Raw genomic sequence first — 12,981 nt, forward strand, 5'->3', positions numbered from 1 at the left:
GCAAGTGCAAATGCTTAGAGATCGATCATTTTGAGTCAATATCCTTGCATGTAGTCATGGTAGTTAAACTTTATTCGCACGTGATTCTATCTCTGCCAACACACCAAATGAATAAATAAACAGATGTATACTACATAAATCATTATTACAAAAACATTATTTAGAATTTTCACGCTGAGTGTACAAAATAACATAATCAGCACAAACTCCAACGGCGAGGGCGCTTTTGTACTTGTCAAAGAAAAGATGGCGACTTCCACGCAGAATGCAAAACGACCCCTCGTCGATGCAAGCTATGATGACGATAGTGATGATGATTACGGTATCTATTCTTTGAGTTTATCATCTGTATTTTTTTGTATTTGATTTTTCTAAAAAATGACAAAAAATATAACTCATATCCTCGGAAAATCCATTATTAATTTAACATTTAGATTCGCTTTGGTCCCACTCCATTATTTTTCGAGTTGGCTAGCGCGGCTGTTCACATTGCAATTGGGGCGCTAATGCAGTTTCACACCACTGTAACAGTGTAGGCAATACGTAGTCTTGAGGATTAATATTATGTTATAGAATGACGCTAAAATGAAATGAAATGATTAAAAGTAGAAGAGAGATTTCCTTACATGTTATTGATGCCATCTTGTCTTTGGGAGTTTGTGATTACATTAATCCTAGTGACGCGATGTGTCTATTGAGCTGAGGGCGGCAAAATCATGACATGAGCAATGCCAACCTAGATTTTTAAAAATACTTGCATCGGCCCATAAATTTCATGAATCGTAAAATGAAGTATTTTTAAAATCTAGATAGGCACTGCCCATTATTTTGCCTCCCTCTAGAATCTATACTATAGACGCGTCGCTAGGATGCAATCACAAAGGAGACAAGATGGCGTCATTAACATGGAAGTAAAGCGCTCTTCTACAGTGTACTTTTAATGATTTCATTTCATTTTAGCGTCATTTTATAAAAACAATTTTTTGCCAAACGTTGCCAACCAACATTATCGCCCATTGACATAAGTGTAAAAAATCACATTCAAAACATAACTAGCAGTTTAACGCATCATTATTGTTGCCCAATTCGTCGGTGCGTGTGAGCCAATGGTATCCCGCCCCAGGCTTCATGGGGAGTAAGGCTACGTACAGTAGAAAAAACTGGGCGTTGTGGCGTGCGCCTGTAATCCAAGCTGTGGGGAAGTTATAAATTGATGCAGAGGTTCGAGCCCTGATCACGTCTTTCGGATGGTGACGTTAAAGGTCGGTCCCAGACGTAAATAATCATACCTGATTGATACACGTCTGACAAAACTCAAATACACACACACACACACACACACTTTTACTCCCCAGAAGCCTCCAGGCTACTCTTCGGGCCAACTCTCATGAAAGCACATGCCGCGTGTGGAAAATAAAAGTTATGTATTGTAAGTCCACAGTGAGAAAAGCGAGCGAGAAAAAGACTTTACATGAGAATCTAACTTTGAGATAGATTTTGACAATAATCTTACATCTTTTACATGCATGTGACCAACTTATGATGAAATATACATTTTCTATATTTCATTAAACAGTTCCATCTAAGATTCCAAAGCAACCAAAAGAAGACAAGAGCAGAAGTTGCCCCTATCTGGACACCATTAACAGGTGAGAAGTACATAATGTAATTAAAGGAAACAGGGCTGGAGTGACAAAACTTTGGTTAAAAAATGTCAAAGATATGGCCTGTATAGCTCTGTTATCTTTTGGATAGTCTTCCCATTGACACTGTATATATAGTGGTTTTATATTCAGATAGAGTTGAGATGGGGCAGCATCACTTGCTAGATTACATATAAATATGTCATGCTATTAAATAAAAAGAAATTGATTTTCACAAATTATTTCACCTTTGTGACAAAAGAGTGGATTAATAATACACTATCTTGGACTCATTTCACAAAATCTCAAATTCCTATTTAACGTAACAATAAAGTCACAAGAATGAATTGAGACAATTCAAAGAAGAATAACAGAAAATGAGCGAAGAATGAATTGTAAAATGAAACTGTGTTGTATACATGTAGTCCCTGGTAGAGCTATATAAAGTATTTATAAGGATTAAAGGACAGCACAATGTGGATTAATATCTTGCTGAAGGAAATTACGCCACGGCTGGGAATCGAACCCATGACCCTCTGTTTCAAAGTCAGAAGACCAATCCACTGGGCCACAATGCTCCACACATAGTTAATGTAAAAATATGTTTTACAGGGTGGGTCCTAATGTGTGCTTTTTATTTTCACAGTGTTGAATATGTTATTTCTGTTATACAGGAGCTTGTTGGATTTTGATTTTGAGAAGCTCTGTTCAGTCTCCTTGTCTCATTTGAATGTTTATGCTTGTCTCGTTTGTGGAAAATACTTCCAAGGTAAGAAAACCCATATTTTATCTGTATTTATACTGTTCGTAATCTTTTTAGATTAAAAAAACAATGTTGTAGTTTATAAAAACTAATCTACATTTTAGAAACATCAATTTGAGAGTGATTCTTTTATATTCGTATCTGTTCTTAAGGCTGTAAATCTTTGTACTCTTTTCCTGATTATTGACTATGCACTTATCTGTTATCGACTCTTCTATTATTGACTCTTCATTATTGACCCCCACTCAACCATTATAATTCTTTTATTATTCCAGGTCGGGGTCAGAAGTCTCATGCATATACACATAGTGTATACATCAACCATCATGTGTTTCTTAACCTGCATACGCTAAAGTTCTACTGCTTACCTGACAACTATGAGATTATCGACTCCTCATTGGAAGATATTACTGTAAGTATTTTTATTTATTTATTCATCTATTTATTCATTTGTTTATTTCTTTGTTTTCATTTGTTAATTCATTTCTTTATTTTTTATCTGTTTATTTATTTATTTCTTTATTTTTCATTTTTTAATTTTTTTTTCTAATTTTATTTTATTATTATCATTATTACTTATTCATTTATTTTCATATTTTTTTATTAATTATTTTGTTTTGGGGGGGATTCTTCCACTAGATTGGCTCTACAGAACCAGATAGCATTTGTGGACTTGCTGTAAAAACAATCTAACACCATAAAAAGCATCGAAGTAAGCTAGTGAGATTGGTTGTTTTTTTTACAGCACTACATTGTGTCAAAAAATGCAAGCTTTTTCAATTTGTGGCAGTTTTACTACATTAAAGCAGCTTTTCAAAGTCCAAGTCACATATGTTTAGACGGAACTGAAGTTGGTGCCCTGGATAAATGTTCGTAATATTATTATCCGCCTCTATTTTCATTGCATTCTTCTACTTTTATAGTATGTCCTGAAGCCTACCTTCACCAAGAAACAGATCAGACTACTAGACAAGGACCAGAAGGCCTGCAGAGCTTATGATACCACCATGTACACGGCCGGTATCGTCGGACTCAACAACATCAAGGAGAACGACTACTGCAATGTTCTCTTACATGTAAGTTTGCCTCAAGGATGGTTTCTGTTCAATGTAGAATTGATGATGATGATGATGTTGGTGATGATGATGAAGATGAGGAGGAGGATGATGATGAAGATGATGATGAGGAAGAGGAATGGTGATGATGGTGGTGGTGGTGATTATGATGATGAAGATGATGATGGTGATAGTGATGAGGATAAGAACAGTCCTCCATCTGTGGCCCTTTTTATAAATGTTACTATGGTAACTTGAATCTTCCAATAAATCTCTGATTTTGATAGGCTGTTGAGCCTTGTAACCATGGTAGTTATTTCTTAGGAATTAGTAGGAATTATTTCTTACATTAGAAAAAATAACGCAATGTGAAGATTCCCTCGAAACACTATGAAGCACTCAGGAACATTGTTCCAATGATGTATATAAAAGCAGGTTATTATTAATATTACCCTAATGGCCTTTATTCTTATATTATGTGTTGTACGTCTTCCTTTATCTTCTCTTTGTCGTCATTTTTACTCTAGGCTTTATCTAATGTTGTGCCAATGAGGAATTATTTCTTACGAGAAGAAAACTACAGCGATATCAAGCTACCGCCTGGTAATATCATGAGCATCTTATCTCAAAGGTTTGTTTCTTCTATCAGATATTTGTTGTTTTTCTAACCCCATAGCAGAAAATATGTATTGTGTTATTCAAGCCTATGTTCATTTTTTTGTAGGAACATAAAGAGGAATTGATACAGATTCTGGTTTATAGATTGTAGGTAATGAGGCAAAGAAAAAACTTTTTTGAGACGCTGTGAATTTTCATATCATTGCTATAAAAGCTAAATGTTATATGAACAAACATAAAATGTTTTATTAAGTTGCAAAAAGCAAATCTTAAGCTTTAAAATTATATATATCTTGCCAAAAATTTATCAAAAGTAACCAACTCAACTACTTGATTGAATGTTGAAAAAAAATTGGTGAAAACTTCAAATATTAAGGGGAACACAAGGACTGAAAATTGGAGTTCACTGAAGCATGAAATTTGCACACTGTGCAACCTCAGCGGAACTTCCAAGCAGTAGCTTTTGTATCTTGTCTCTTTTTTTTCTATCTTACACCTTTAAAATTTCATTGTATAAAGAATTTTTTTTTTTCAGATTAGCTAATTTTTAACATTTCCACTTTTTGAAGACTGCATTTCTATTTTGGCTATTTACAGAAGACCTTCCCTGGTGATTTATAGTTGTTTTTAGGTTGGCTGGTCACATAATAAAAAAAATGCATGATAATTAAATGTAGACAAGAATCTCAGCACACCTTAAAAAAAGTTCATTATTTATGGGTAATTATACCCATGGCAGTTCTCATTATGATGCATCGGTATTTGTAGCTGCACAAAGTCAATATACTCTTTTCACTTGTATTTTGCATAGGTATCATAATTTCAATCTTATCTTGTAGTTTGCAGTATATTATTGATTGCCTGTCTGATCCAATTTTCGCTGGTGCATTTAGGTTTGGAGAGCTAATGCGTAAGATGTGGAATCAGCGAAACTTCAAAGCCCATGTCAGTCCACATGAGATGTTACAAGCCATTGTACTATGCAGCAAGAAAAGATTCCAAATCACAGAACAAGGTAAGATAAGGAGCCAGTTTCATAAAACTGGTTATAATAACAAATTTGAATAACAGTTTAAAGCTATTGAAATCATTCGATATGATTGGCTGACAGAAATTTCTAAGAGAAATTGGTCATTTGCTATTATAACAAGTCCTTATGAAGTGGGACCCAGAACTTCATTTCATTTGGTATCTTCATATACTGAAGGTCTATATTCACTTGGCCTTATTTTCAGGAACTGGTGTAATACCACATGGGCTTGACCTGTTTGGTCTACATTTCAGAAACTAATCTAATACCATGTGGCTAAAACTGATCTTTTATCAATTTTGTCTTCTGTTCTCACCATTCACTCAAGGTCTAATACCCACCTGTGTCTAAGTCTCAGTCTATTGCCAAGTTGGTCTTATTTCCACTTCACCAAATGAAGATCTGGTCCAAATGCATTTCATCAAACTATACTTTATAGACTAACGGTGTTAGACCTAGAGCCTAAATAGAAATGAGACAAAACGGTAAAAATAGGTAACACAAGTGGCAATTAGACCAGGGGGGTGTTTATAAAGATTTGAGTATGACTAAAGTCGCACTTAATGCTGATGTGTACATGATGATATGTAATATGCAATCTTATTTATCAATACGCAGTGGTGCGCGTCCTCTTTGCATGATCTGACCAATGCGGTAATGCAGTAATACCGCACACAACTCAGCATTTAAGTGCAAGTCATAATTAAGTCTTTGTGAAATGCCACCCAGATGGATAGACAACAAACTAGATGTAGACAAAGTAGGGGTAGACGGATTGAGAAGAGACCTCATGTACAGCAATCTGCAATTTACCAGTTTTTGTTTATGCACTGTCATAGCCCTTTTACTTTATTATTTTTGCCAGCAAGCTGGACTTGTACTGTTCCTTCCCTCTTTGTACTCGTTCATTTGCTGTTGTAACTTGATCTTGATGAAATGCCATTTAAAATAATACTAATAATCATAATGTTATGGTAATCTTCATACTACATGTAGCTTTCAGCCTTAATGCTGTTTGATAAGTACATTTACATGTATAACTTGGTGAATCTGAGAGTCATAATCATCCTCTACTCATCAGGTGATCCTGTGGAAGTGCTCTCTTGGTTTATCAACGCTCTTCATGCCTCACTGGCCGGCACCAAGAAACCAAACAGCAGTATCGTCTACAAGACATTCCAGGGAAGGATGAAGATCTTCACCAGGAAGGTGCTTCCTGCTGATATCTCTGATGAGGAGAGGACCAAGCTTCTCAAGACAGAAGAATATAAAGGTAAGGGAGTGGTTTCACAAAGAGTTAAATTGATTTCCCAGGCTATAAGTTTAATGATTGAGTTCATTTGAATTGCATTGATTAATCCAGAGCTGCCAAGAAATACTGATGTCAGGTACTTGGTACTGAAAACTGAGATGAGAAGAAGACTGATGGTTTCATTCAAAACACTGATTTTTTGTTACATTTCAGTTTTAAGTGTTGTCCTATGGTATTTCTTTGAAAATACTGATTTCTTCACTAAAATACTAGTTTTTCAGCTTTTAAACTACTGAAATGTTCTTGTTCGGGTGGGCAGCTTTGTAGATCATCTAATCATATAGACTAAGTGGTGTTAGGCAAAGAGGATATAAGATTAAATAGGTAAAGCCTAAATGAAAATTAGAGTAGTAAATGGGCTAAATGGTAATTACACCAAATGGTTAGTAGATGAAGTAGGTTCACACTATGTGGGACGGGACTAAACAGAAAGTATAGATGAATTATGTGTAGACCATTCAGCAATTCACCATTGTCCATAAGGTCAATACTTACATGTATTACATTTTGCTCCCATTGGTACGAGGAGTTACACTTACATGTTTAATTATGTAGTTGTAACAATATTATTTAGCATTTTATGTGGTGCTGATTATCTAGTGGCCTATTCAGTGGTGCACTATACATGTATATTACTCTGGCTGTATCTCCTGCTGCTTAAGATGCGTGATGCATTCAAGGAATTAATCCTGCCGGGTATCCATTCACCTCGCCTGGGTTGAGTGCAGAAAAATGTGAGTAAATTACTTGCTGAAGAAAAACGCCATGGCTGGGAATTGAGCCCACGTCCCTCTGATTGAAAGTCAAGAGTTGCAACCACTAGACCACGGTGCCCCCATGTAGCTTGTTCACAGAACAAGCCCGCACAGGTCTCCAATGTGAAAGCTCTTTTCTGTTTCATACAGTGATTATCATTTGGCTTTACCTACATGTGTATATATAACAGAGACAGAGCAAGACCAGCCGTTCCTTTTCCTATCGCTTGACATCCCTCCTGCTCCGCTGTTCAAGGATGAATTAGAACAGAACATCATTCCTCAGGTTCCTCTCGCAACACTCCTAGCTAAGTTTGATGGACAGACTGAGAAGGTAGGTTCTCAATTTGTGTCTTTCCCTTTGCTTAATTGTGGCTGGGAGAGGGGGGAGGGTGTTGAATTAACCCGACTACCATTCCAAGGTGTGAATTTTCTTTTCCCACACCATTTGCTGACTTTTTACTTACAAGTTTCGTGCAACTTTTGAGACCAAAATTGCAACCCCCGGGTACAGGGTTCTGAAATTATGTAACATGTAAGTGCATGCAGACCTTAAATTGCTCAAAAACTTGAATTGTGCAGAAATCCAATGCAAATAGTAAGTGTTTTTAGCCAAAATTCATTGGTTCTCCTTTTACTGATTACAATAAATTTATTTCATCTTGTTTATGGTCAAAATAACCCTGACAATTTCTATTTGAAAAAAACAAACAATAAATACAACAAGTGGAATGCCTTTGGCCGTCTCACCTGCATCACGCGGTTCAATATAGCAGCAGTGCTGACTTTGAATACTACTCTAACTCGCACAAGATGTTCAGTGATACATGGTTACTCTTATGTCCACTTTTTATGAACTAGACCAATAAACTTACAGAGATATGATGGTTAATCAACAAAAAACCCCAACATGGCCAAAGTTCATTGACCTTACATGACCTTTGACCTTGATCATGTGACCTGAAACTCGAACAGGATGTTCAGTGATACTTGATTACTCTTATGTACAAGTTTCATGAATCAGATCCATGAACTTTTAAAGTTATGATGGTAATTCAACAGATACACCCAATTCGGCCAAAGTTCATTGACCTTTGACCTTGGCCATGTGACCTGAAACGCGCACAGGATGTTCAGTGATATTTGATTACTCTAATGTCCATGTTTAATGAACTAGACCAATAAACTTTCAAAGTTATGATGGTAATTCAAAAGATACCCCCGATTCGGCCAAAGTTCATTGACCCTGAATGACCTTTGACCTTAATCATGAGACCTGAAACTTGCACAAAATGTTCAGTGATGCTTGATTACTATTATGTCCAAGTTTCATGAATCAGATCCATAAACTTTCAAAGTTATGATGGGAATTCAACAGATATCCCCAATTCGGCCAAAGTTCATTGACCCGAAATGACCTTTGACCTTGGTCACGTGAAGTGAAACTCATGCAGGATGTTCAGTGATACTTGATTAACCTTATGTCCAAGTTTCATGAACTAGGTCCATATATTTTTAAGTTATGATGACATTTCAAAAACTTAACCTCAGGTTAAGATTTCGATGTTGATTCCTCCAACATGGTCTAAGTTCATTGACCCTAAATGACCTTTGACCTTGGTCATGTGACATGAAACTCTAATAGGATGTTCAGTAATACTTGATTAACCTTATGGCCAAGTTTTATTAACTAGGTCCATATACTTTCTAAGTTATGACGTCATTTCAAAAACTTAATCTCAGGTTAAGATTTGATGTTGACGCCGCCGTCGGAAAAGCGGCTCCTATAGTCTCACTCTGCTTCGCAGGTGAGAAAAAAGTTTTTAAAAATAGAAAAACATAAGGAAATAAATGAGATGTTGGATTTTTTTAAAGTACATTTGATCAGATTCCTACAAAAAGTTTGTGAACCAAAGATTAGCATTTTAGGGGCATTACTTAGTTAATTAGAATGAGCAAACTTTTGATTTTACACATTAATCAGCATAATTTTTTGCAGAATTTGATCCTATATTTTTGTAGATTATGCCACGGGTAACGTGCGTGCCAATTTTTGTTGCAATCAACAGCCAAGATCATAGGTGGGTCTGCATCAGCTCCCCCCCCCTCCCCTCATCTTCTTAGGCATCAAAATAGCTCAGTCTTTTTAGGGTGAACCCTGTGTGAGACAGACTCCTGATGAACAAAAGCAGATTCTAATTATTACTACTTCCTTTCTTTTCTTTTACAGGAGTACAAGACATACAAAGAATCCTTCATTAAACGTTACCAGCTAACTAAGCTTCCACCGTACCTCATCCTATGCATGAAGCGTTTCACCAAGAATACATTCTTTGTGGAGAAAAACCCAACAATTGTCAACTTTCCTGTAAAGTGAGTTCCTCATTTATTACAGAGCCAAAGCGTTTTGCTTGTTCCACAATTTGTGCATTTCATAATAGACCAGTTCATAGTTACTTCATGGACAATTTTGGTAAAATGATCTTTCATTTCTTTCATTATGATAGGCAGATTTTAAAGCAAGATCTTACGTAAGCTTGCCTTACATAGCAGTATGAAGAAATTGAATAGACCAGGTGACTAGAATAGCACACTAATGGAACTCTATGAAGGTGTTGTTACATTTCTCCTTTGAATGCATTTTATAGCATGTTTTACAATGTACTTGGCAAACTGTGAAATACCAGTCATTCATGGATGTATGATTGTGTTTTGTTGATATAGATGAAAAACACAATGCAAATGAATATATGAATAATCAAGACATCAAAGTTGGTGCATATCTCATTGAATTTTAAACTACCATGTCACTTTAGTACGAATGACCTTTCTCTGATCATGCGCAGAGTACACTTTTTGATAAGATTTAACAATTTGAAATATATATATCTTCTAGAACTTTTAATGAAAGAAAAAAAAAAAACTACATTCAGTATCACATTGTATAAACGGTATGTTGGTAAACTTCTTCAGCCAATATGAAACATGCTCAAATATGATTTACATCACGATTGGGCTTGTCTTTAGAGGGCATGAATCTGAAGTTCATGTTTGCATTGCTTTGGCCACTACAGGAACATTGATCTTGCAGAAATGCTACCGGATGACCCGGAAGTACTAGCAGCCCACAAGTACACGACCTATGACCTGATAGCCAACATCGTCCATCAAGGTGAACCAGGCAGGGGCAAGGGGACGTTTAAAGTCCATGTACTACATCGGGTAAGCTCCTTCTCAATCCAATCCTGGGCACTAAGACATGAAGCTTATTGTAGGGGCTGAGTTTTATGACTAATTGCATTGATTAATGTGTATGATCAATTATATACACCATCCCCTTAATCAATTATTCAGTTTCATGTTAATGGGTTAAGGGGAGCATTTTATGAAAAAAATAAGACAATGTCTGTAATTTCACTTACTGGTGTTGTAAGCTAGTGAAATCCTTGCATCTGATTGGTTAAGAGAAAATACTTTTTAATGAAATGCTTCCCATGAATTTTACACACAACTTGAACATGTTCTTGGGTGCTATTTTAAAGTCAATACATAGGATATACATGTGCTTCTATCATTTAACACAAGCAAGGGTCATCAGTGGCACGTAATGTCATTCACAACTTTATACAAACAGCTTTATGAAACACCAAACGGGGCAGGGGGGGAGAGTGGCTGTGATAGATTGGCTGTGACACACTGCTATTCATATCAGCTCCACGATCAATTGCTAACTTGATGTTATGCGGCCAAGGGGAGAATTTCATGGTAAAAGCAGTGAGTTTTCCAACTATTTTACCTGTCTAGGGGCCTGTTGCAGAAAGAGTTGCAATCAATCGCAACTCTAAAAATCATGAGCAACTTGATTTTCAACCAATCAATAGCGCATTTTGGACTTATGATTGATTTTTTGACTTGCGTTTAAATGCAACTCTTTCTGCAACTGACCCACGATATATGAAGTCTGAGGTTCAAAACTCAGATTTGGCTTTTTTTCTCTCTCTCATGTTTTCAATGTTGACATACTATTCAAAATAACAAACACACACACACTGCTATGAATAATTTTTTAATGGTTTGAAGAGTTACTTGAACTTCTGATCTATTTTTCTTACAGCCTACAGGGAAGTGGTTTGAAATTCAAGACCTTCACGTAGCAGATATTCTCCCGCAGTTGATCACACTCTCAGAGGCTTACATACAAGTGAGTATCATAAATTTTCTTAGCACTATCTCACAAACTAGGTTTCATTTAGATCGCAGAGTTTGCAATTGGAGCAGCATTGTTGCTCATTTGTAGCTGGTCTTGGGGTACTGGTTAAAAGAAATTTCTTGAATTCTGGCAAGGGAAGGGGAATGAATGAGCAGAAGAGTGCTGTTTAAACATTGGAGTGTCTCAAGAGCTCTACCTGTTGATATTTGTATCATATATCAGCCTAGGTATCGTCATCATCATCTTCACCATCATCATCAATCACCATCATCATCGCTATCATCATCATCACTATCATCAACATTATGTGGCATTATAACACCACCATGTGACACAAGAAAATGTACTGTTGAACATATACAGTGCTTCCCAGAGCAAATTGAAACCAAGAATTGACGATGATTCATCTTAAATAAAAAATATAATTGACAAATGACACATCTGGTATCACTTATGAGTTCTTACACATGCATGAGTGATCCCTAGTAAACATAAAGCTCAAAAACTGACAAATATAAAATTGTATATTATTCTCTCTCTCTTTTTTACAGATATGGGAACTCAGGAAAGACAAACCCAGAGAGGCAGTGGTCAAAGCAACACCGACGGTCAAAAAGTTATGACACTGGTCAAGTCTCTCTCATTGTCTTTTGTAAATGTAATATACTTTTGTAATTTGTTGTACATATTCACCAACTGTCTGCATCCTGGATGTCCATTCATGTGCCTTGTATCCACTTTAACAGGTTTCAAATGCTAATAGGAAATTTAAGATATTTCATGGAAAGGGCAAATCTTCTATGACATTGTGGCTTACCTAATACTTAAAACAGACAAACATAATCAAAGACGTTTTTTCAATCCATTATTTTTTTTCATACCATAGTTGGCAACTTTATTTGAGTTACTCATATGTTCATAAAAAATGGCAAGTACAAAACAAAAGAAAGGCAAGTACAGGCTATTACATAATGTACATCTATGTTACTGCTAATTTCAGCCAATTCTGAATTTTATTTTCAGGCTTATTTGTCCATGCAAAGCTTGTTATAAATATCTCAAGAACTCTCCAAAATTAACAAGGTGATGAAATCAAACTGAATTTCAAGTATTTTATGAAAGTTTTTGTTGTTCATGCAATAGGAGGGACATAAAAGAATGTGGGAGTATTTCATGAGGACTTATGTCAATGAATATTTGCAGTTGTACCCATTTGGATTTGCCATCTTTTCTGATTAGTGTTGCAACATCAAGAGCTACTAAATAGCAAGTTCACAAACATTTGAAGCATATTTTGCTTTGTCGCTCTATTTTGTAAAAGGGTCATGTGGTAATGTTGCAAGCATTGGCAAATCAAAAAGAATTTCAGTGACACTGTCTTAGAACCGTTTGAAAGGCATACAGCCAATTTGAAAACAATTGCAAGTGTTTGCAAAAAAATGTGATTTGGAAAGAAAAACATGTTTGCAACTCTTTGAAACCTGGAAAAATACCAAACTTGCTATGTTTGCCACCATTCTCCACTGATTGAGATGCCCCCTAAAACCCTTATAAACCTAGCAAGGTACACCAAGAAACCAGCTGAAAAATTGATC

At 36.0% G+C, this 12,981-nt stretch overlaps 1 protein-coding gene across 1 annotated transcript; it reads left to right on the plus strand.

Annotated features, from left to right (window-relative positions):
• The first annotated feature begins 221 nt into the window (after window positions 1-221).
• Window positions 222-12,963, plus strand: LOC121432015 (U4/U6.U5 tri-snRNP-associated protein 2-like). Its single transcript, XM_041629826.1, has 13 exons — window positions 222-322; window positions 1,577-1,649; window positions 2,318-2,412; window positions 2,682-2,818; window positions 3,330-3,482; window positions 3,989-4,092; window positions 4,973-5,094; window positions 6,191-6,382; window positions 7,368-7,510; window positions 9,407-9,549; window positions 10,251-10,398; window positions 11,291-11,377; window positions 11,938-12,963. The coding sequence occupies exons 1-13, from the start codon at window positions 247-249 to the stop codon at window positions 12,007-12,009; spliced, it is 1,545 nt and encodes a 514-aa protein (XP_041485760.1). The 5' UTR covers window positions 222-246; the 3' UTR covers window positions 12,010-12,963.
• The last annotated feature ends 18 nt before the right edge of the window (window positions 12,964-12,981 follow it).

Source organism: Lytechinus variegatus, chromosome 18 (assembly GCF_018143015.1).
Source record: "Lytechinus variegatus isolate NC3 chromosome 18, Lvar_3.0, whole genome shotgun sequence".
NCBI lineage: Eukaryota > Metazoa > Echinodermata > Echinoidea > Temnopleuroida > Toxopneustidae > Lytechinus > Lytechinus variegatus.